Raw genomic sequence first — 24,641 nt, forward strand, 5'->3', positions numbered from 1 at the left:
AGACTGAACTGGACTTCATGTCATCAAAGAATGACCCGAAAGCCTGTGAAGCCTCCCAGAGGAGTTCATTGGAGGAGAGAAAATCAGAGCCCACAAAGCAGGTTTAAAAGGGCAGTAAGAAAGAGAATAAGGTTGGTTTCTCTATGCCAGCTTCATTATATAAATACAGGTTTGTTTAAAAGGCTGGAGTGCAGCCAGATTCTAAACCCTCATCTGTTCCCAACAATACTGATTATATACATAACCTGTATAATTTTAATAACTTGACATTAAGAGATCCTTTACTCTGTGGCAGACACTATTATAAGCTTTTTTAAAATTATTTTTACTGGCGTATAGTTGCTTTACAATGTTGTGTTAGCTTCTACTGCACAGCAAAACGAATCAGCCATGCATATACATATGTCCCCTCCCTTTGGGATTTCCATCCCATTTAGGACACCACAGTGCATAAGTAGAGTTCCCAGTGCTATACCGTATGTTCCCATCAGTTGTCTATTTTATACATAGTATCAATAGTGTATATGTGTCAATTAGAGAGAGTCATACAGAGTGAAGTAAGTCAAAAAGAGAAAAACAAATATCATATATTAACATATATATGTGAATTTAGAAAAATGGTACAGATGACCTTATTTACCAAGCAGAAATAGAGACACTGGCATAGAGAACAAATGTATGGATACCAAGGGGGAAAGGGGTGGGGTGGGAGGAATTGGGATTGACGCTATTATAAGCTTTTTACATGTATTCACACATTTAATCTTCAGTAGTCCTCTGGGGTACTTATTAATATTACTATCAACATTATACAAATAGGACAGAGATGTGAATTGCTCACCCCAGATCCCACAGCGAGCAAGCGGTGCGGCCGGGATTGGACCTCTACGCTCTGGCCTCTCCCGAAGAGAGGATCGTTTTGAGGATCCTTTCCCGTTGATCCTTCAAAACAGCAGCTCTCAACCACGAGTGCACATCACTGTTCTGTGCACCTTTTACCAAGTGCGTAGTGCCAGGCCCCAGCCAGCTGTATGACAGGGAAGGACCACAGAGCGGATATGTTGAGAAAGGCCCCCCGGGCGATTCTTAGGCACAGCCCTAGTGTGTATACGAGGTGCCTGGAATTGTATGAGGCCTTCTTACAAAACAAAACACCCTCTTGCTCTTCTTTATGTGATTTGCTCTCCCTTAAAGAACTCTTTTAAGAATAATTTATGTGTTTTGCCTCCTAGATTCTTACTTTTTCCAAACTAGAGTTGAAGAATGACGCGATAGAAAGAAAAGTCTCCGTTAGGGAGCAGGTGGCTGCGGAGAAGGAGGAATTGAACAAGAAGAAGAAGAACCAGCTGTCAGATGTCAACATGCCTGGGTGTCCTCTTGCCCAGGAACAAGAGGACAGCGAAGGGGACTTCCCGAAGGACACTGACAAGAACATGGCCCAGAAGTTTAAGACCTACGAGTTGTCTCTGAGGGACATCCAGAACATCCTCACGTACTGGGACCGGAAGCAAGGAGTTCTGCTGCATCATACCGGGGCCGAGGTTGCGAGCCATGAGGACGGAACCGACCAGCGCCAGGTTCCGTCGTCATCGGGTGGGCGCCGAGGCCGCAAGGACCGGGAGAGGGAGCGCGCAGAGAGGGAGCGCGTGGAGCGGGAGAGGGCCGAGAGGGAGCGGCTAGAGAAGCTCCGCGCGCAGGAGGAGCGCCGCGACGGGGGCGAGGGCAAGGAGGAGGACCACGAAGGGAAGAAGGATCTTGGTGTGCCCTTCATAAACATCCAGTTGCCCGACTCCGAAGGCTCGAGCTGGAAGCAGGCCCTGGAGAATGACAGGCTTCCCAAAGAGGGGCAGGTACAGGCTCTTCTCCAGGACGGGGATGTAGCGAGTCAGGTGGCCAGGTAGCTGTGCGGTGCTAATCCTCGTAAAAGTGTTTCTTTCAACACAAAATCCATATCCCCTTTATTCCATTAATCTCTGATGCCCCTTTGGATATAAGATAATAATGCCTAAAAGGACCTTTTCTGTGTGGTGAAACATCCATAGAAAGTTCCACAGATCTCAGCTATTCCATCTAACCTCGTAAAAAGCCACCTGTAAAGTTGATTTTTAACATTGACAATCCTGTGTTAGGGGTTGGCAAGGCAGGTATACTTTGGGGTGACACAAGTGGCTCAACTATTCTAAAATTTCTTTCCCACAGGCTTCCCCCAGTGACAGAAATTATACTACCAGACAGCTTTTTGTTGCTAGAAACAAAACCATCGCATATCTAGAAGCCCCTTTGGCAGTGGTTTGGAGGGGATGGTTATTATAGCCTTTTGTCCAGGGACAAACTTTTTGTGTGAAACACCAGAAAGCAAATATTTGAGGCTGCAGGTCATACAGTCTCTGTCCTGACCCTCAGCAATATGTAAATGAACGGGCGTGACTCTGTTCCAATACAATTTGATTTACAAAAGCAGGTAGCAAGTGAGATTTCACCAGGGGGCCAGTTTGCCCACCTCTAGTTTAGTTTTTTTGTTTTTGTTTTTGTTTTTAATAAATTTATTTATTTGTTTATTTTTGGCCGTGTTGGGTCTTCGTTGTGGTGCGTGGGCTTCTCATTGCGGTGGCTTCTCTTATTGCGGAGTACGGGCTCTAGGCACGTGGGCTTCGGTAGCTGTGGCCCACAGGCTCAGTAGTTGTGGCTTGCAGACGCTAGAGCGCAGGCTCTGTAGTTGTGGCGCCGGGCTTCGTTGCTCCGCGGCTTGTGGGATCTTCCTGGACCAGGGCTTGAACCCGTGTCCCCTGCATTGGCAGGTGGATTCTTAACCACTGCGCCACCAGGGAAGTCCCTCTGGTTTAGTTTTTATCAGAAACTAGATGCAACCTTAAAAGGTAGGGAGTGGAGCCAGAGAGGAGTGCTAGGTCAGACTGTAGCTTAAAGAACTCCCTGCCTCTATTAATTTAATAAGTGGTACAAATTATTCATCCCTTTCCTCACAGACGTTCTAAATCCTGGGAGTTAACTCTAGCTACATGTTAGTCAGGAAATGTCTTCTGCTGTCTGACCCAGAGAATTAGAAACACAAGATTACATGAAGGTAGTTACCTGCTAGGCCTAATAGCCCATTTAGTCCATAGAATGGGCACTCAGATGGCCTAATTGTTGTGATGACAACAGTTAAGCAGGGGATAGCATCCTTATTCGGAGGGTTTTACAAGCTGAGAAGGAAGTTACTACTAGATTTTCAAGCCAGCTGCTCTGGAGAATGCTCTCATTTATCATATATCAGAGTAGAATGGGAAAATGCTCTAGGGATAAGTTGTCTCTCAAGTCTCTTTTTTTACTTCCCTCTTCATTCCCATCTCTTACCCCATTCCCAGAATCTTTGGTGGGTTTTTTTGTTTTTTTTTCTTTGCTGTATATGACCTACTCCAGCCCTAACTCTCTTTCACCTTTGGAAGGAAAGAACACTTAAAGGTAAAAGAAAAATTAACAGGCGATCTGAAAATAAATGAAACAACTCTATGCTATAGACATCAGAACCTTAGGAGCTGGTCTCTTTACACGGAGATGGTTTTTGAGTGCCTACTGTGTGCTAGGCCATGTGGTATGGAATCGCCCAGTTCCGGTCCTAATGGGCTTTACAGTTCAGTTGCAAGGACAGACAGTTATAATAAAGTGACAAGGGTTATGATAAGAGAGGGAGCCTGCAGCCCACAGCAAGAGCCCCAGCCGGGTCTGGGGGCGTGGGGATCTGGAAGGACCTTCAGAGCTGTGTCAGAGACCCTTTACACGCTGTCCCTGACCCAAGCCCATCGCAGGGCATCAGAAAGTTGAGAGAAAGGAGGGAGAGTCTGAGCGTCCTGTGCTCACTCAGGGAGGCAGTTAGGGGTAGCCCACCCTCTGCACAGGAAATTAATCTTGGGCTTTTCCTTTAGATCCTAGACCTCTTGGGCCTGGGTTCCTCTGGACCACCCATCCCGCCGCCTACCTTATTCTCACTCATCTCCTACCCTGTGAAGCGGCTGCCTTTGGCCATGACAGAAATCCTGAAGCATTTCGTGTTTGTAACTCCACCGTCCAAAGAGCTTTCCCTGATGGAGGAGAAAAGAGAAGTGGAAGCAGAAGCAGAGCTTTCAGCCACCCCAGGCTCCTCAAAGGTAAAGGGAGCAGCTTGTCCTCCTGACCTTGGCGGGAGTTCAGTCGGGCCCGCCACGTGGCCAAAAAAAGCAGTGTTGGGTGTCGTGCTCACTGGGGTGTTTCCCTCTACTCTGTGGGGATTCCGCCTGAGCCTCCCTAAGCTGCACCTTCCCCAGATCTGACTCTTCCTACTCCCCTGAGACTGAAAATGACTGATTCTTACCTTCCAATCTTTGCAATTCCTGTGGATGGTTTAGGGAACTTGTCGAATCACTCTGCAGCTCATCTGCAAGAGAAAGTAAGCAGCAAAACTAGCTCTTTTAAAGAGATATCAGAATGTATTGTGAAGCTAAGGTAATTCACAGAGTGCATAAGAATACAAGAATCAACAGATACAGGTTAAGGCAGCACGCACCATTAGAGAAAGGACAGATTATTAAAGAAATTATATGGGGAAGATTGGATATTTTGGGAAAAGTTGCTTTTTAATCTCCTTGCCTGACATAATACAGTAAAATTAATTCCACCTGGACTAAAAATATAAGCGATCAAAATGAAATCATGTAAAAGTAGAAAATATATATTGCATATACAATTAGTGGAATAACTCACAAAGGAAAAATAGATTTGACCAATAATATGCAGAATGCATGGATATGAAAAATTATGAAGGGGCTTTTTATTCCCAGAAGAGTATGGGGGCCCAAAATTTGAATCTCCCCACACAGCCTGCTTCGTATAAACCATGCATGTCAGCAAAAAACAAATAAAATCACCAGCAAATAAGGTCACCTGTAGGCCCTGCCTACAGCTCAGTTAGGTAACAGAGAGCCCCAAACTTCAGTTTAATAAGTAAGTAGGAAATCAACATCTGAGGTCACAGCATTGGTGGGCAGGCCTTACTTGAGCAGAGTCCAATAAAAAAGATAAAGAAGAAAATATTGCCACCATCAGAGGTGACTATTACACCAACCTCTTTTCTGAAAATTGACCATTAAGAGGAAAGAGTTTAGCGTTCTTTAACTTACGGTTTTAGGAGGAACTCTAGTTCGTCTCCAATTGATGAAGGAAAGCACTTCTTTCTAGAAGAATGGCAGCTAAAATTATAGGAAGAATGGTAGAATTTAGAAAGTACTGGTGTACCCAAGGACATAGTTGATTAAGGAGCGCCAGTGGATACCCACAGTGCTGGTTTGTCAGGGGACAAGACTCTCCCTCTGAGCCAGAGCACCACCCCACAGGTGACCGGCTGGTTGCAAAGGGGAAGGTCCACTTTACCATGGCCAAGATCTGGCGGGCACCGCTGCAGCCACACAAACACACTTTGCGTCTGTAATCAGGGGTCAGCCTGACATTGTTTGTCTCCTGTCGTGATGGAGTGTGGTGTGCACAGCATCATCTCTGAAGCTAATCAAGCTTTTAAATCTAATTTTCAGTTTACATGAAATGCGGGAAATAAAGGAATAAGTTAAGTGACACTCTGAGAGTAGTTAGAAATTTTGCAGACTATGGCATATTCTGTAAGAATACAGATCTGGTCTCTGCCAAAAGTCAGTGTGATTGGGAGGGAGTGAGGGATCTAGATTAAAAGATACTAAGGAAATGCAACAACAAAATGCAGTATAGGAACTTACTCCCTGCCAGCTTCAAGCGTCCTCTGGAGTTTTGGCCTCCTTCTCAGGGAATGGGGTGCCAAGGAAAGCACTAGACTCTCTCCACTCTACCTCTTCCCTTGTACCCTAGTGTCATAGGCTGCGCTCTGCTGCTCTAGGCAGCCTCCAGCCTCCTGAACCTGCAGCGCGGTCACCGCAGACTGCAGGCATATGTCGTGGGCGTCTCTGTCTCCTGCTCCTGTGTTCATAAGATGAATGTTTAAGACCCGGTGTTCATTTTTAATTAAGACCCAGGAGGAGCAGACCACCTCATCTAAGGGGAGCAGACAGAAAACTAAAGAAAAAACAGATCAGACCCGCGAGACTCAGAAGGAGAAACGTCGCATGGCCTCCAACAGGAAGGGCCTTTCTGGGGGAACCTCTGGAACCATTGCTCCCCTGTCGGACGTAGAGCAGAACAACTTCTCTGGGCAGCATTCACAGGAGAAATTCCCCAGGTGGGCCTCGGAGCAGCCCAGGGAGGGGAAGGCTGAAGCCCCAGATGGAGGGTGTGGCTGTCACAGCACCAGATGGGAGCAGGGCGGTCACGCCTATAACCCCAGCAGGACCGGACTCCTCCCAGGCACCAATCCTGTCTTCTCTTGGCCCGAAGGAAGCGTTCTCACTTCAAAAGCCTGTGTGGTCATTTTCAGGCTGAACCATTTCCGGTGGATCGTACCAGCCAATGGTGAGGTGACATTGCGAGTGCACTTCTCTTCCAATGATCTTGGGATCTTTGACCAAACGTTTAACTTTGAGATCCTTGGAACTCACCGCCAATACCAGCTTTATTGCCGAGGTGTCTGCACTTACCCATACATTTGCCAAGACCCAAAGTAAGTGTACTTTGTTTTGAAAAGAAAAGGTTGACAGATACATTTTTGTTTTCCCCCATGGTGCCCTGAACAAGGTGGCTCTGAATACAAATGTGGAACTGGGACAGCATCTCAGGCCCTCTTGTATTGGGCTCCAAAGTCTTGGACATTGACTAAGTCACAGGAATGATATGGTACCATGAGACTGAAATAAAGAGAAAGCTAATAGGAGTGAAGAGGGGGGAAAAGTCTTCCTGTGACAAGTTAGTTTGCTTACTTAACTATATAGCAAATGTAAACCGATTTTATATTTACTGTAGGACTTTTTATCCTATAATATCCATATATGTGTGAATCTCCACAGGCAGGAGATTTTTCCCTGAGCTACCAAACACTGAGTCCCTTATGCACCACATAAAGGCACCTGACTGAGCAAGCTAGTGGGGCCTTTTATAGCTTGTCCACCGAGAGGAGCTTTTTTGCAGTTCTCACCAAGGGACCACGTTGGGCAGAGAATTCAGAAGCTGGTTAAGATCCACCAGAACTAGTTTTCCATAGGGTTTCTCAGGTTTTTTCTAGCTGGGCACACTAGAACAGGAAATCCAGCTCAGCTCCATCATCAGCCCCATCAGCTAATAAAGGATCCAGCTCACCCATTATCAGTGGTGAAAGACACCACTGGGAATCTTTTTTCTCAAGTTCAAACTGTACTATCTTCACTCGGGGTTGGGGATGGGAGGGTACAGGAATAAAGGCTCGATAAATGTCCTCAAATTAAGAGTCGTTCTGTCTCCAGACACCTGGACCCTTTGCTGAACAAGAGTTCATGTATACATCATGTGGAGGCAATTCAGACAGCTCTCCTCTCCTCTTCCTCCCCTGTGTTCAGAGTGGTCTTCCCTCAGCAGAAGAGGGACATGAAGGCAAACGAGGTCATCTTTAAGAAGTATATTGTGAGCATGGAGAGGTTTTACTTCGGGCCACTGCTTTGTGGAAAATCAAGAGATAAGTAAGTGTTCCATTATTTCAAAGCAGATTTCAGACCCCGGGTTCGACTCATGAATAGTACAAGCGGGATTCCTATGGAGACATAGCTTTTACTAACATTGCCTCAGTTAGCCCAGAACCACAAATCAGGAGAACTGGGTTCTTGTGCCCCAAGTTTCTGCTAAGGTCCCAAATGAACGGGGGTGCCATTTTCCCAGATGGGGAAGCCTGGAAGAAGACCAGGTTTTGGTAGGGGAAGGTAGGGTCAAGTGTGCACTTTGGGATATGTTAAGTTTGAGATGCTTGGGAGATACAGCCAGTAGCCACGTAAAGCAGAGCATAGTCTATACGGTTTTGGTTCTCAGAGGAGAGTCTATCTTCAAGACAACAAAAGCCACAGGTGTGGATGAGATCACCTAAGATGAGAGGCCACAGTAAGGTGAGAAGAAGGACCATGGTTGGAGCCTCAAAGGACTCCACCACTCACAAGAGGAGAGGCCAGCAAAGAAGATAAGAAAGAGGGCCAGAGCGATTGGTGGAAACCGAGAAAGGGTGGTGTCATGGAGCCATGAGAAGAGAGTGTGGTCAGCTATGTTGATTGCGGCAGAGAGGGCGGAAAGATGAGAACATCAGCATCCACAGGGTTCAACAACACGGAAGTCATAGGAGGCTCAGCAAGAGCCCTTTGCAGGGGGTTTCTGAGGATGAAGCCCAGGTGAAGTGAGTTGAGGAGTCAGTGGGAGGTGAGAGAATGGAGACAGAGTGTGGAGATAGCTCTTTGGGAAAGCTTGGCTGTGAAGGGAGGTGGAGGGAGTTGAGGACGGGAGGGAGACGTGGAGTGCAGGGAAGCCTGTTCGTACACTGTTGTTCTTACGATGTTTGGACGTCAAGGGGAAGTAGCGAGGAAACAGCTAGAGTTTGCAGAGCACGTAAGGGCCATCAGTGGTGCAGCTCCCTGAAACAACACAACGAGATGTGGAGATGATGGCCTTTGCCAGGAAGAGGGACCGTCTCATGCTAGGTTGGAGGGAGGTGAGACAGCTTCAGGTGCAGGTAAATTTACAGATTTGGCTGGCATGGTGAGGAGGTTCCCATGCAACTGTTTTCTCCATGATGAATGATGTGAGGGCATCCCTAACAGTGAGGCAAGTGGAAGGAAGTTTAAAATGTTGAGAAAATGGAGAAGGTATGAAACAGGTTTTGTGCAAAGTGGGAGAGGGAGAATATTAGAGAAATAGATTAAGATTATCAGGTAGAACCGGGGGCCCAGGTAAGGTCAGTGATCAGAAATATTTAGTAATACTAGTTTTTTCAGTTATATGTAAGTTTTTTAGTGTATAGGCAGGGAGGTGAGACCAAAAATAGAACCAGGGTCTCAACCATGTCTTAATTCAATCTAGCATTGATTGTGATAAGTAGAGAATGATTATTTCTATGCCTACTTGGTGAAACTAATGAGCCAACTTAGTTCTCCATTCCCTTCATAACCTCCAGTTTATTTCCTAAGGTGCTGGCCTAGTAAATGAAGGTGAAGGGTGTTGACTGTTGATGGAGAGGATCTTCAAAGCCCAGTAGAAGGACTTAGGCGAGAGAAGGAGTGGGAGTCAGGTTGATGGACATGATGTACAGAGCAGCCTGGAGGTCGGATTCAGGGAAACGATGGCCATTCAGAGAGGCATGTATTCAGAGCAGCACTGGAATTAACCAGGATATGGGGCCAGACAGTGGGGATCCAGGAGGGCGATTACAGTGGTCCAGAAACAAGTATTATTCATCTATTCTTTTAAGTCTTACTGAGCCTCAATGTCCTCATCTGCAAAGTGGGAAAATAATAGCACCTACTGCACAGTTTTGGGAAGACTGAACTGGTTAGTACACATGGAACTTCCAGCGGTGCTCAGTGGTGGTGATTACCAGCGAGGTGTGGAGGCCACCACCTCTCTGGCAGTTACACAGAGTGTAACACAAAGTCTCTCGGACTTTGATTTAGTCTCTGCAATGCCCTCTCCTTCCTTCCTCCATCTTAGCCTGTCCACAGAGCTTTTCAGACTGTCTCTGGGCACCAGTGGGTACTGTGGTGCCCTGCTTTCCTGACCTGTGCTATGACCTCCTGCGACGTGTGTGTTCATTAATCTTCCTTGTGACTCCTGTGGGTCCTTTTCTGTTTGGTACCATTAACTGGGCAGCTTCCAGTGCTCCACTCCGTGGATCTCTCCGTAAGGCACTAGGGAACAGAAACAGCCTTGTAAGAGTGAACAGCGACAATCCGTGTCGGAACAGTAGCATCCTGCGCAGGTGTAGGAGAAGGTGGTAAATGAGGTCATCTCTAAGACAGATAGGAAATAACAGGTTACTCAGATTATCATCTCTCCTGGAAGTATAAGCACTGGGAAGGACAGAGCTACAGATTTTTCAGTCAGAAATCTTTGCAATAGTAATAATTACCATTGATTGGGTATTTGATATCTGCAGCTGTCCTCAGAGCGTTAGGTGCACTATTTCATTTAATACTCATGGAATCCTAAGGGGTATTATCATCCCATCTTAGAGATGAGGAGACCAAGGCTTGGGATGGGAGCGGGGGCTGGTCACGTCACAGCTCTAAGTCTTCACAACTACAAGGCTTGTGTTCCTAGCCTCCATGACGCTGCCTCTGTGTACCCACATTATCCTTTGAAATTGCCTTACGCCTCACAGTCTCCTTTTCCACCTGAATTCTCAGCCAGTCCTCACATCCACATCCCTAATGTTTGTTTGTTTCCAGGTACAAGTCATCCTTGTTCCCAGGAAACATGGAGACACTGACAATCCTGAACAGTTCCCCGATGGTCGTGGAGGTGTCCTTCTGCTTTCAGAACGATGTCAAAGCAAACACCTACTTCCTGGAGCCCGTCAACATGATTCTGAAACCCAGTGAGAAGCAGGTACAGTCACATGGGTACAAGTCTACCAGGGCAGGGCTTTCTTGGGAAATTTGAGGCCTTGGTATCCTCGGTGTAAACGTACTTTGTTTTGACTCTCCCATTAGAAGCTGAACGTTTGGGCCTACCCTACCGCAGTTGGTGTCTTTGAAGACAGCATTGTCTGCTGCATCAAGGAGAGCCCCAAGCCAGCCGTCTTCAAATTAAGCTGCCAGGGCGTCCGCCCAGAACTGGAGCTGGACCCCAGACAATTGCATTTTGACCGGCTCTTGCTGCACAGGTCAGAGTTCTGGGTGATACCAGGACCGGAATGACATTTAAAGAACATTTAGTTCTAAGGTGACCAGCTCATCCTGATTTGCTCGGGACTTGCCTGGTTTTAGTATTTGAAGCCCTGCATCCTGGGAAACTTCTGGTCCTGTGCAAATCAGGATAGTTAGTAACCCTCTGAGTTCACAGATTGTCACCTTGGGTTCAGTGAATGGACTTCAAAATGGTTAAGGACTACCCTAAGATCAGCTGCCAAAGTGTGTGCATATTTGCATTTTTCTCAGAAGAAGGACTACGTTTTTCCAGATTTTCAGTCCATTACCCTAAAAGGTTAAGAATCTTCGTTCTAGAAATTAGAGGACAAACGCAGAACACTAGACCAAACCTAGAATTAACATGTTCATTCACTGGAATTGTATTACTCTAAATAGAGAATGTTTATTTCTGAGGAAGCTGGGAGAGAATATTGCTAATGTATCCTGCATTCCTTGATCATCACAGGTAGGCCCCATTCCCTGATAAATACTTATTAGTGAACTAGCAATAATAGAATAACCAGAGGTGCTTTTTCTGACCTGCCATAATAAATCAAAATCATTTGAAACTGACAAAATTTCTCTTGGTCTCTGCAGGAAAGACTTCAAGGTAGTTCTTCTCCGCAACATCACACTACTGCCCCTGGCCTGGAGGATCACCAGCCTGGAGCACCTGGGCGAAGACTTCACCGTGTCCGCGATGCAGGGGACCATAGCCCCCAAGGCTGAGCATAGCCTACAAGTGCACTTCCAACCCTCCAAACCCATCAACATCAAGAAGGCAATTCGCTTGGAGGTAAGGCTTCATACATCTTCAGACTTGGTCACCAAAGTATGTACACACTGGGTTCCCTGACACACACACCGACACACATACCCACCAAGCCAGGTCTCCATGTTACACGCTCCCATCTGATCCCCGTTTGACACCCCCCAACCCACAATATCCTGCTCTGCTTACAACTAAGCTCCGTAAAGGCAGTCTTGTTCATGGCTGATTTCCCAGGGCCAAGAACAGAGCACTCAATCAGTGCAGAGTGGATGAATGAGTAGGTGAATGAATGAATGGTGTTACTGTTCCTCGAGAAGCATTAGATTTCAGATTTAAGACCCCCAAACCCAGTCACCCCTCAGAGTCCTAACTCAATAAACATCAGCCTCCGCCCAATTGCTCCCAGCAGACACCCAGGGGTCATCCTTGATTCCTCCGTTTTCCCGTTGGCCTCCCCCTCCATCCCAGTCCTCCAACAAGTCTTGTCAATTCTGTCTCCCAGTGTATCTCCTGCCCGTGCCCTTCCCTGTCTCCACTGCCACCACCACCCTCATGCATGCCACTTGCTGTGTCGCTCACCTGGACTTCTGCAGAGGCTTCCTAGCCGGCTTCCCTCTTCCCATTCCCCGCAGGTGTCCAGAGGGATCTTTACAATGTCAGTCAAATCAGGTCACTCCTTCCTAAAGCACTAGGCTGTCTTCCCATTGTACTAAGAATAAAGCCCAGGGTCCTCACCTACTTCTGAGTACCTGCCTGCCTCTGTATCCACATCAGGTTTTTCCTGCCTCGGGGCCCTGGCCTTGCAGCACCCCTGCCAAGAATGTTGTCCCTATGCTCTGTGGGGATTGGCTTCTGCCTTAGGGTCTGCTCAACAGCACTGCCTCAGCTGGCTTTTCCTAATCATCCCACTGAGGAAACCTCACTATGTGCAATCGCTCACCCTGTCTTCTGTCCTTCAGAGCACCCACCCCATTCAGACATTATCCTGTTTCTTTCTTTACTTCCTTATGTGAACTCCACTGGAGCAAGATCTTGCCTGAATTGCTCATCATCTGTATTAGTTTCCTAGGGCTGCTGTAACAAATGACCACAAATGAGTGGCTTGAAACAGCAGGCATTTATTCTCTCACAGTTCTGGAGGCCAGAAATTCAAAATCAGGGTATCTGCAAGGCCATGCTCCCTCTAAAGGCTCTAGAGAATAACCCTTCCTTGCCTCTTCCAGCTTCTGGTGGCTCCAGATGTTCCTTGGCTTGTGGCTGCATCACTCCAATCTCTGCCTCAATCTTCGCATGGCCTTTCCCTCTGTCTGTGTCTTCTCCTCTTCTGTCTCTTATACGGACACTGTCATTGAATTTAGGGCCCACCTGGATAATCCAAGATGATCTCTTCTAGAGATCTTTAACTTAATCACACCTGCAAAGACTCTTTTTCCAAATGAAGTCACATTCATAGGTTCCAGGGGTTAAGATATGGACATAACTTTTGGAGGCCATCATTCAACTCACTACCCCATCATATCCCCAGTGTCTAGCACAGGCCTGGATGTAAAAGGCACTCAGTAAAATCTGTTGAATGAATGAACGAATGAATGAATGAATGTCACTGACTTTTGATGCTTGAGCTGATAATGCAACAATCAAGAAGTCACCCACAGGAGTTAACACACCATTGTAAAGCAATTATACTCTAATAAAGATGTTTAAAAAAATTAAAAAATTTAAAAAAAATTTTAAAAATTAAAAAAAAAGAAGTCACCCAAGCTTCTCTTTGAATACCCCCAGGGATAGTAGACTTACCAAGTATCTCCAAGTAGCCTGATCTTCCTTTGAACATGTCTGACTGTTAATGCCTTGCTGGGTTGCACTCAGGTTTCTCCCTGTAGTTTACACACATTAATCCTGTTTCTACTTTTTGGGGCCAGTCAGTGGATCTAATTAATCTGTCTTAGCACCTACCCCTGACAGCCCTTCAGATAGCTGAAAACAGATATTGATAGATTCGTTCAATCCACAAATGTATATGAATCCCAGAGGTGACAGTCAGCATTTTTAACACCAATCTCTACACAGACAGGGATCTCTGCACAGTGAATCCAGGCCACACAGCAGGTGTAGGGTCCCAGCTGTGCCAGCTTCATCCTTTAGTTAATGGATCATGGCGAGCCCAGGGCTTCCCATGGTGAAGCGTGAGGGTGCAGGAGGCAAGCATCAAGGGGACACTTGGAGAAGTCATCATGACAGCTGTTTATCAACTGGTATGGAAACATTTCTGTAATTTAACAACTGACATCACATTCCTATATGTTCCAACCAAAGCAGACATAGTGGATCTCCCCTCAGGCCCCCAAAGTGGTCTAAGACTTCCCTTCCCCAGGTTACATTCCTTCAACATCTACACGAGGAAATGCCTTGCTTTCTGGTCCCTTTGAAAAGCACTCTGGTGAACTCTAATTGATTTTTGCACCTCTTAAATTTTCCTTCTTATTTTCCTCAATTACAAAATTTAATTGCCCCCCACTCCCAAGCAGGGAAGCAAAGGAAATAGAATGCTCTGGGTACTTGGTATCTATCAGTAGAAAAGAACTATATAAATTCTGGATCTGATAAACCAAGTTCTTTGTCTTATTTTTCCCTCCTGCTGCCAGCCCTTCTTGTCATCTCTGTCAGAATTTGAGCATCAAAAGAAAGAAGGTAAACTTAAGCAGTCGAATTTGCTCTGTGAAACACTGGCAAAATGCTTGATAAAAGATAAGATGGAAACTCTGCATTAAAACTTGTTTGGTGACAGCTACAGATTTCCCCATTGGCACCTAAAACACAAGCAATGGGGAGCTGGTAACTTAGTTTTTCAAATTGAGGCTTCAGCAGAGAGGCAGGTGGTGTCCAGGCGGATGCAGGAGGGCCACACCCACTGCCCAGTGGCTCTTCCCCTTGACACACAGACCCTTTATTGCCCATCATTAGTCTCAAGAGTCAACAGTTGGATCCAGCTGACAGCTGATACCAGTTCAGATGTTCTTCAGGAGAGTGAGGGAGGTACTACCACCAGGGGTGACAGCAGAAGGGGCAGGGAGACGCTGGAGGCTAGGAGTCTTGCTTTTTTTTTTTTTTTTTTTAACATTTCCAATAGTAATGATGTTCATTTTTTTAAAATCTGAAATTTCCAAAAGAGAAACATTAAACGCTTATTTTATATGAAAAATCTAGCACTTATTTTATATGAAAAATCTGACTCATAGGTTGAATCAGAGACAAAGAACAGAATGGTTCAGATTTATAAAACTAGTAAAGCAAGGATAATTTAGAATATAAAAGTTTTTCATTTCAACTGTCAGAAAAATGCTCTCCAGGTTTATTTGACTTGAAAGTTCAAAGAACACTTTCCTGCAATGTATACTCACAACCCAAACTTCAGTAAGGTAGTGACAATCATGCAAATAATTGAAACCCAGTAAGTGGACAGGATGGAAAATGCAGTCCCATTTCCCCATCTTTTTATTGATTGTCTACACCAACCTTCCCCAAAGGGTGTTAGGAAGAACACTCATCCTACCAAATGCTCAGTGAAAACAAAAGCTAAACACATTTCAAAAATGTTCCTTTCCATAGCCCCTTCTTCATGATCCCTCCTGCGTGTTCCATAGTTCAGGCTCCAAGCACCTTGTGGGTCTTGCTTTTACAAAAGAATTTCTCTTACCCCGACAGGTTTTAGACGCAGACAACCTCATTGGTGTCGTTCAGTTTGAAAACATCCTGATCTTTGCTGAGTCCTATGACGTTGCCTTGGACATCACCTTCCCCAAAGGTCTGTTGACCCCTTCAAGGAAAGGGTATTTAGAGGTCACATCTTTTAGGCAGTATGCTTCTTGTGTAGAGAAAGATCAGTGGTTGTTGGGGAGAGAGGTGGAATTTAGGTAAATAGTAATCACGCAAGTTCAAGTGATGTTAGCAGTGTTACTATGAATCTTAATTTCTCCAATGGGAGACAACAAGGCGTGGTCAAAATATAAAATTTGCAGAGCTCTCTTCTGAACAGTCACCTGAGAGTGAGCTCTTATCTGCCTGCCTGTGTTGCTTTTCTATCACTGCCCTAACAAATTACCACAAACTTTATGGCTTAAAACAATACGTATTTATTATCTTACAGTTCTTTAGGTCAGCAGTCCAAAATGGATCTCACTGGGCTAAAAGCAAAGTGTTGGCAGGGCTGCGTCCCCTTCTGGAGCCTCTGGGGGCGAACCCATTTCCTTGCCTTCTCCACCTTCTGGAAGCCACACACGTCCCTCAGCTCATGGTCCCCTTCCTCCATCTTCAAAGCCAGCAATGTTGGGTCAGGTCCTTCTCACGCTGCCATCTCTCTGGTTCTCCCTCTTCTACTTTTAAGGACCTTTGTGATTACTTGGGGCCCACCCAGAGAATCCAGTATAATCTCCATTATTTTAAAGTCACATGATTAGCAATCTTAATTCCATCTAATACCATAATTCTCCTTCTCCATGTAGGCTAGCATATTTACAGGTTCCAGGGACTAGGACGTGGACATCTTGCAGGGGCGGGAGAGGGGGTGGTGCAGGGCATTATTCTGCCTACCACACTGCACCAACACCCAGGTTAGGGCCCTCCTTCCTCCGGTAGGTTTCCTACTCGGCAAGACTTGTAGAATGTTAAAGCTACATATTTGCCTAGGTGTCATTAGTCTTATGTACAAAAACACTTACTGCAGCATTATTTATAATAATGGAAGATTAGGAATACCCTAAATGTCTATCTATAATGGAATATTATTATTGTAGGAATAATATTGTAAATTATGAAACAGCTGTATTATGGTATATTATATAGCCATTAAAATCACACTTATGGGGAGTTTTTAATTGTTTGGGGAAATGTTTATGACGTAATGCAAAGTATAACAATACAGATATATACGTTATATCCCAATTCTGAATATTATACACATGATTCAAAAATCTTTTTCAACACTGGGAGTTTTAGCTAATGAGAGACATGAAAAGAAGAACAGTGGTCCTAGGATAGAAGCCAGAGGGAACCACCCCATTGAACTGGGTGCAAGAGCAGTGTCTGTTGTTTGTTTACTAAGGCTCAATTACAAGAGGCTTTTCTAGGCACAGTGTTTTCAGAAAACAGATTATATGAAATTGTCGCCATGGATTTTCCGTGTGAACTTCAACCGGAAGCTCCCCTGCTTCTCACTCCCATGCCCACTCATCCCACCCCTCCCCACCCCGGCCCCTGGCTTCTGCAGGAGCTGAAGGAGGCCTCGATTTTGGGATTGTGAGGGTCATGGAGGAGGTGAAGCAGCCCCTGCAACTGAAGAACCGTGGGAAATACGAGGTCATGTTCAGGTAACCTAAAAATCATCCAGCATGTGGTCATCCACATCCACTCGTGGCAAGAAGTGTGTTGCCTGAGAGATTTTTTTAAAAAGCCGATCAGGGAAATCATAAGAACCATCTCTGCTGTTAGCTTCTCTTGGCTTCAGATGAATAGAATCCCAACTGCTGTACAGCCTGGAGCCACAGGGGTCTGGGGGTGGGGGGAGAACCTCAGGGGGAGGTTGGGAGGAGGAGATACTGGGGTGAGGGATGGTCTTAGGGGTGGAGTGAGAGACCGGAGATGGCGGCCCTGGCCTTAAGCCATCCTGCCCTCCTTTCAGCTCCTCTCTGTTTCATAAGTTGGCGGTCTACATAGGATTTCATGTCAAGACCTAGGGATTTTCCAGTTTTCTTTTTTAATTTTAAGAACTACTGTATTATAGACTCCAAGTGGCGGCCTGGTGGAATAGAGCTCCAGCTTGTGCTCGTCCTTGAGATTAAAAATGAAACACTAAATAAGGGAGATTCCTCAGAGAGGAAAGAATGACGCTGGGTGCAAGGAGGGAGGAGGTCCCCCAGGCAGTGCCGGCACCTATGGCCAGTCGATTTTATGGAAGGTCATCCTTCCCCCAGAAGAATTCAGAGGTGATGAAGGGACTTCCCCCTGGCAGACTTGGAGGCATTCAGTGTATTCATGATAATTTCGCTTTAGTTCAAAGATTGCCGAAATTAGAGCAGTCCCACCTCAATACTACCGTTCCTTAGAACCCTAAATTGAAATAAATAAATATAACTAAAAGCTAAACAAACCTAGAAGAAAGCCACAGTCACTTTGGAATTTGTGCTGAATGGAATCCTGCCCGCTGTGAGTTTTTTTTTAGATTATGACGGGCGTTAGCTCTGCTCTTTTAGGCTTCATGGAACAGAGTCACCCTCGGGTTGGAGTAAGTGATCAGGGTTCACTGAAGGGATGTGCAAGGGAGTGAGGAAGCACAGGCACCATGCACACAGCAACGAAGGGCCAGGTCTCCTGGAACCCACTGGGGATAACATGTGGGTCCCCATGGCAACTCCGGGTGTCTCGCCTCAGCTTCAGTTTCTTGCTCCAGCCCCAGTCCCCCTGGCATCTCGTGAGTCAGCTTTTCTCTGTGACCCCTCACCTCACCTGCATTGGGCCGTGGCCTCACTTCTGAACACCTCTGTTGCGTGACTTCTGCCCCCGCCCTCTCTCTCCTTCCTTAGATCCTCTGGCTTCTGCGTCACTGTGCCCTCTGTGTGTGCTGCATTCAGTCTCAGAGCGGGGAGGGAGAAAGGAAGGGGGACAAAGAGAGAGAGGGAGACAGAGAGACAAGGAGGGAGAGAAATGAATTGATTTAGTTGGTCCTTATCCAGCATCACGTGTTCCTATTAGACACAGCTCTCCTGCAAGGACCCCTCTTGACCGCAGGCTAGAGATGGCTGTCTTTGCCTCAAGCACCAGTGCTTGGCCTGGGCAATCCTGGCTAAGGAGGGGTGGTCACAGAGTACAAAGCACAGTGAACACTGCTACACATAGTGGTTAAACAGGGCTGGGGACATGGCAGGCACTTAGCAGTCTAGAGTCTCATCTCTAGTGTCTTGGGTTCCCGAGATAATGACTAAAACTGACTTTTTATTCTTGCCTCTCAGCTTTTCTGTGGACTCCTTAGGGATTTCAGCAACCAATATAAGTTCCATGATCTCAGTCCAACCCAAGAAGGGCTCACTGACCACAACGGAAAAACCCACAAATGTCCAGGTGCTCTTCCGTGCAAAAAAGGAAGTGAAGATCGAGCACCAGCCAGTTCTGCGCTGTCAGGTAAGCGAGCTCAAAGGGAGGACTCACACGGTGGCAGGCTCGTGGGACTCACGCCGAAAGGAAGCGTACGCAGTCTAACCCGTGCTCCAGGAGGGGAGAGGGAGTGCTGGCCTGGTGGCAACCAGAGAGGATACACCAGGGCTTAGGGAACTACAGGCACGTGTAGGTCGGGTGGGAGGTATGCAGAGTCATCAGAAATTGACAACCCCAGAGCAGAAATGTGGCCCCTGGTCTTCGGAAGAGACCAGACCAGAGACAGGGAAACTGAGTTTCAAGTGCAAAAGAAGAGAAGGGAAGTGAAAATGGGAGGCACACGTGGTGCATGTTGACCCATGGCTGGTACACGGTAAGTTTTATGTTAGCATTTACTCGTATTGATGATGCAGTAATATAAAGAGAACGATATAGAGAACTTGGCTTCATGTCAATGAAGAAAATACGGAATGAACTGGGCAGTCATGGAAATTCCGGAGTTATGCTGGTGGCTGACATCTTCCCAATCCTTTTTCCCTTTCTAGATTATTGAGCCCAATATCTCAGAAGGAGGTGAAATCATTGCCAGCATCCCAATTAAGTTTTCTGTGAATGCCGTGTTCTCCAAGTACAACATCAGCCCCTCCTCCATCATCAACTTCGGGGCTTTGATCTGTGGCACGCGTAAAAGCTCCTCCTTCACCATAGAAAATCAAGGTGTAATCGACTTCAAATACACCCTTTATAGGCTGACAAGGGAGAGCTCCCTTCATCAAAAGAAAGTGTAAGACAAGTATTTTCTTAACTCACACCGTTCCCTGGTTAATTAGTGCTTTATATTTTACAATGAGCTTTCATATAGTTTATCTAAATTCACCCCCAATCCCCTTTTGTGGGTAAGGTTACTAAGGTTTAGAAGTGACTCATCCGAGATTACAGAAGAAAGCATCAGTGGATCTCAGTTCTGAACCCGCATGTCTGACTCCAAACTCCCCATGCTTTCTAACTGCTGTCCAATATATGATACATTTTAATTGAACAAATGTAAAATCTTCTGCATGGGACTGTGTCTGTTGTCCTGGTACTCCTAGTGTGCTACATTACTTACCAGTAAGTCATTGTCCTATCTGTCATTCTGTAGGATTTATAACAGCAAGCTAAATCAAAAGAAATCATAGCTGTGCTTCATGATAGGGGATGGCAAAGGGTACCCTGGAAATTTGGACTAGAGAAAGCCTGGTGAGGCCTTCTTTCCTGGGACTGTTTTTACCTTCTCCCCATGAAGACACTTTATCACAACAGCTAACTTAATAATTGTTCCAACAGTAAAACTCTGTATTCTTCAAAAGGTGGCTGTCAATCAATTAATCAAAACAATTTACCTTTCTGAGTGCTTTTGGCTTTTATTTGTCATATTCTTTTTTGACAAGTTAGGGATGGTTTTTGCCAGTTCCCAGGTACTTTGTCTTGACTTTCAAATGAATTGACTTTCTAAATAATTAGTAATTTAAGATTGACTTTCTAATTACTTGTTTTAAATCAGACATACAGCTTTACATTGTTTGTAATTGTTTTATATTTTTGTCGATCTCCTCTTCCATTTTGGCAAAGTTTGAACATATTAAGACATTTTTAATTAAACTGTCTAAAGTCTCTTTCTTCCAAATCTAATTTCAACCTAATTTTTTATTACTTATTTTATAATTTAATAATGTTTATTTATAGATATTATAATTTTGTTTTGCTTTAAATTGGTTTTAATTTTAATTTATTTTTCATCTTAGCATACACAAATTCATGCAAAGCACTCAAATTCCAGTTGTTCTGGTCATTCAGCAAGTGAATGCTCAAATATATAAAACTCTCAAAAGTTTAAAATTGTACCTCAAATACATTTGAATATTTTAGGTGAACTGGCCTCTAAAAAACCAATTATTGGGTAAACTAGTTTCGAGTGAAGTGAACACCTACCAAAACCTGTGTTTGTGCTATTGTTTACACTAAGTCTTAAAAACACCGTGACTCTAAATGTGAAGAAGAGGGACAGAATTTAATCTATTTGCCATTGCGCTTTTTAAGTGATAAAAGATTTGAGGTCTACAAATAATTTCCACACACAACTTTCCAGTGAACTCAAGTAAACATTTAAAACTATTATTTACTTGCAGTAGTCTTTAATGTCCTTATGAATCATATTTAATAAGTATAATTTCTGCATACTTTTTTCACAACTGTTAAATGAGTTTGGCTGATAATGAATAAGCTGACTCTGCTCCCCAATGCCCTCTTGGGCAAGGGAAGGCCCTTTCCTCATTCCAAGGAGAAGGGACCTTGCAAGCAGACAGGCAGGTGGTATTTAATGACCATCCCAACCTGAGGGTATACTCTTGCTTCTTTAATCAGCGTCAGCCATGTTAGACATGCAAGATCCCAGGAAAGCGAGAGCTTCTACAAGACTGGACCTTCTAAGGCAACCAAGTTCTCTGACTCTGTTCAGAAAGAAGTAAATGTCACAAACCAGGTGAGCACCCTTTTCCTTTTTCACAGAAACCCCTGTGTTCTAGCAACAGAAACCTGCCAACTAGTTCTAGCAACAAATACCTCCCTAGGATAGCAGGATTTGAATTTTGAATATTCCTACTATGGCAGGAATATTAAATAGTTATAATGAAATATCACTTTCATCTTGAAATAAGGAGTTATGGCTTTTCATTTGGATATCCTCTTTTGCTTTAAAACCTTCATTGGCTCCTCATTCCTTTGAAATTAGTTTCTACTCTTCATAAGTATTTCAATCAAGAATCATTTGTTGATATGAAATAGAAGCCCATTCAGATTGGCTTAAATAAAAGGAGATTTGAAGACTTTTACATCTGGTAAGATGAAGTAGACATCTTTTTCCCTAGTCTTCCAGCTAAGTACAACTAAAAACCTGGACATTATGTATAAAACAAACATAGAAGACTGAAAAATGGAGAGAAAAAAATCACACCAGCTAGGATCCTTGGGACCCAATAGACATCACAGTGATGAGTTCCCTGAGATTTCTTTTTGCTTCGTATATCCTAGATCGGGTGCTGAGGGAGCCAGCAATCCAGAAACATCAACAAGCACGGACCAAAAAAGGCCCCAACAAAAGCCTTCTCCCACTAGCCAAAGGACCGGGAAAAGGTAGCCTAGCAAGACAGAAAACTTTCAGATAAGAACGGTAATATTACAGTCAAACATGACAGAGAAATCTGTGGTCCTACCCCACATATATCAAGCAAAGGGCCAGTGGGGAGCCTAGACTTCTCACTCAATCCAGGCTATAATGAGGTGCCCTGACCCCCTGCCAAAGTGATGTCCAAGAACACTCAGTAGGGAGCCAGACATTCATTACCCACCATCACCTCCACCATTGTCAATGGCAACACCACATGGGGAGCCTTGACTTCCACTCCAACCCGGTGGTAATGAGACATCCTTCTCATCCCCCCAGGGGACCTCCTACCCCATGGAATCAGCAGAACAGTAATGAGACACTCTTACCCCTCCCCACAAGGGAAATATTAGTCAAAAACTAGTGGGGAACTGGAACTCCCACCCTAAGAAGTCCGAGTGGAGAATCTGGACTACTATCCCCACCTGGCAGTAACAAGGCAGTGTTCACCCCCTCCCCTGCCAGAGTGGTGTCAGAGAAAGCCAGCTCAAACAGAAGTTAAATAAGATCCAGAGTCTCATAATATAATACCCAAAATGTCCAGGTTTCAACTGAAAATCACTCAGCATACCAAGAACCTGGAAGATCTCAAACTAAGTGAAAATAGATAAGCAATAGATGCCGACACCGAGATGACCAAGATGTTAGAATTATCTGACAAAGATGTTAAAGCAACCAACATAATGCTTCAAAAAGCCATTACAAATATGCTTGGAAGAAATAAAAATATAGTAAGTCTCAGCCAAGAAAGAGAAAATATAAAGAAGAACCAAATGGAAATTTTGGAATTGAAAAAAATGAATCACCAAAATTTAAAACTCAATGGATGGATTCAACAACAGAATGGAGGAAACAAAAGAAAGACTCAGTGAACTTGAAGCCAGAAAAATAAAAATTCCTGTGTCTGTTTCCTATTGCTCCCATAACAAATTACCTCAAACTTAGTGGCTTAAAGCAATACAAATTGTTTCTCTTGTTTAAATTGTTCTGTAGGTCAGAAGTCTGACACAGGTCTCACTGGGTTAAAGTCAAGGTATTGGCAAGATACCTGCATTCTTTTCTAGAGACTTTAGGAGAGAATCCACTTTCTTCCCTTTCCAATGTTCTAGAGGATACCTGCATTCCTTGGGTCATGATTCCCTTCCTCCATCTTCAAAACCAACAATGGTGGATCAGGTCCTTCTCATATCACATTACTCCAGCCTCTTCCATAGTCACATCTTCCTCTAACTCTCTTATGTCTGCTTCTTCCATTTCTAAGGACTCTTGTGATTACATTGGACCGAGGATAGTACAGGATACTATCCCCATCTCAAGGTTCTTAATTCAATCATATCAACAAAGTCCCTTTGCCATGTAAGGTAATATATTCACAGGTTCCAGGGATCAGGATGTTGACATCTTTACAAGAGGTGTCCAATCTTAGGTGTCTTAGGATGCCCAATCTAAAGAAAAAGAGAAAATAGACTGTTTTGAGTCTACTGAAAGTCTGTTTAGTCTAATGGGAAAAAAATGAAACAGACCCTCAGGGACCTGTGGAACTATAACAAAAAATCTAACAACCCTGTCATCAGAGTTCCAGAAAGAGGTAAGAAATAGGTAGGGCTGCAGAGCAAGCCAGCGTTTGCTATTAACTTAAACCAGTATTAGTATTAGTCGGGGTCTGTTATTGTCATGGTAACAGGCAACCCTAAAAGTTATCAATAGCTTTAAACAACAAAATTCTATTCAATATTTCTCACTAATGTCTATGGGGGAAGAAGGAGGACACTGCGCTGGGTTGCCCTTACTCTCAGACCCAGGCTTTTGGGTTGCCATGGCAGACAGAAAGGGAAAGTGTGATAAATTATACATTGTCTCTTAAAATTACCTCTTGAAAGTGACACCCTTTACTTCCGCTTACAATTCATTGACTAAAGAAGTCACATGGTTTAATGTAATAACCATGTGTTCAAAAAAAGAGCTAAAAATATATGATGAACAGCACTAATTAAAATTTATCAGAAGATGTAGCAGTACTCTTTCTTATTTTGCTTCAAGCAGGAGTTCCTACCCTGTAGTTCAGGGCCTCCCAGGGCTACTGGGTGATGAGTGACACAAAGAGAATAGAAGCATTCTATTTTTTATGTCACTTTGGAGAGGCTTTATTTTATGCTACTTTCCCGAAGTAGTTACAACTTTGGGACGCTCTCCATGGTTCCTCCTCTTCCTCTTTCTTCTTTTCTTCCTTCCTTCCTCTCTGCTCTACTTCTCCACTTTACCTCCAGAAAGAAAGTGTACTGTATTAAAGAGGGAAATGTATTAGTAATTACACTACTTAGTTGCTTAATAGTTCAAGAAATAAGTTTTTTTGGGTTACAGTGTTTGTAGGGCTATAATAATGTAAAAATTTGTATGCTATGTTATTAGAAATATACTACGTTAGTGCATTTGAGAGAATAAGGTCAGAAAGTCCCTGTATAGACACAGGTAGGGTAAGGAGGAGGTGCTCGTGGATGGCTGTTTACATTCTGGCTACTACTTCACCAGTGAAGTAAGGGAAGAACACAGTTGGCATTCAAGCAAGTGGAGCAGAGGACTCAGCCCAAACTCTGTTACAAAGTCTCCACTTAGTTTAAGGATATTATAATGTCCTTGTAGGATATATGTGTATATAATACGGAGGATGTATAATATGCTATTTTAAAAGCATATGCAAATGAAGAAAAATGATAAC

At 44.5% G+C, this 24,641-nt stretch overlaps 1 protein-coding gene across 20 annotated transcripts in view; it reads left to right on the forward strand.

Annotated features, from left to right (window-relative positions):
- The window catches only part of HYDIN (HYDIN axonemal central pair apparatus protein), a 446,648-nt gene that overhangs the window by 365,586 nt on the left and 56,421 nt on the right, over positions 1-24,641 (forward strand). For 16 of the 20 annotated variants that reach the window (XR_009499152.1, XR_009499153.1, XM_059905589.1 and 13 more), the window contains 12 exons: positions 1,233-1,850; positions 3,924-4,145; positions 6,027-6,613; positions 7,389-7,601; positions 10,344-10,503; positions 10,608-10,780; positions 11,403-11,601; positions 15,283-15,382; positions 16,844-16,943; positions 18,582-18,750; positions 19,269-19,507; positions 21,127-21,244. Coding sequence is in view for 18 of the 20 variants with exons in the window: in XM_059905589.1 (XP_059761572.1) it covers positions 1,233-1,850; positions 3,924-4,145; positions 6,027-6,613; positions 7,389-7,601; positions 10,344-10,503; positions 10,608-10,780; positions 11,403-11,601; positions 15,283-15,382; positions 16,844-16,943; positions 18,582-18,750; positions 19,269-19,507; positions 21,127-21,244 (2,898 nt within the window). In the remaining 2 variants the exon portion in view is untranslated. Of the gene's footprint in view, positions 1-1,232; positions 1,851-3,923; positions 4,146-6,026; positions 6,614-7,388; positions 7,602-10,343; positions 10,504-10,607; positions 10,781-11,402; positions 11,602-15,282; positions 15,383-16,843; positions 16,944-18,581; positions 18,751-19,268; positions 19,508-21,126; positions 21,245-21,792; positions 22,112-24,641 lie in introns of those variants that run through there. The other 4 variants (XM_059905593.1, XM_059905594.1, XM_059905605.1 and 1 more) reach the window with 4 other exon arrangements.

The sequence above is a fragment of the Balaenoptera ricei genome, chromosome 19 (assembly GCF_028023285.1).
Source record: "Balaenoptera ricei isolate mBalRic1 chromosome 19, mBalRic1.hap2, whole genome shotgun sequence".
NCBI classification, from domain to species: domain Eukaryota; kingdom Metazoa; phylum Chordata; class Mammalia; order Artiodactyla; family Balaenopteridae; genus Balaenoptera; species Balaenoptera ricei.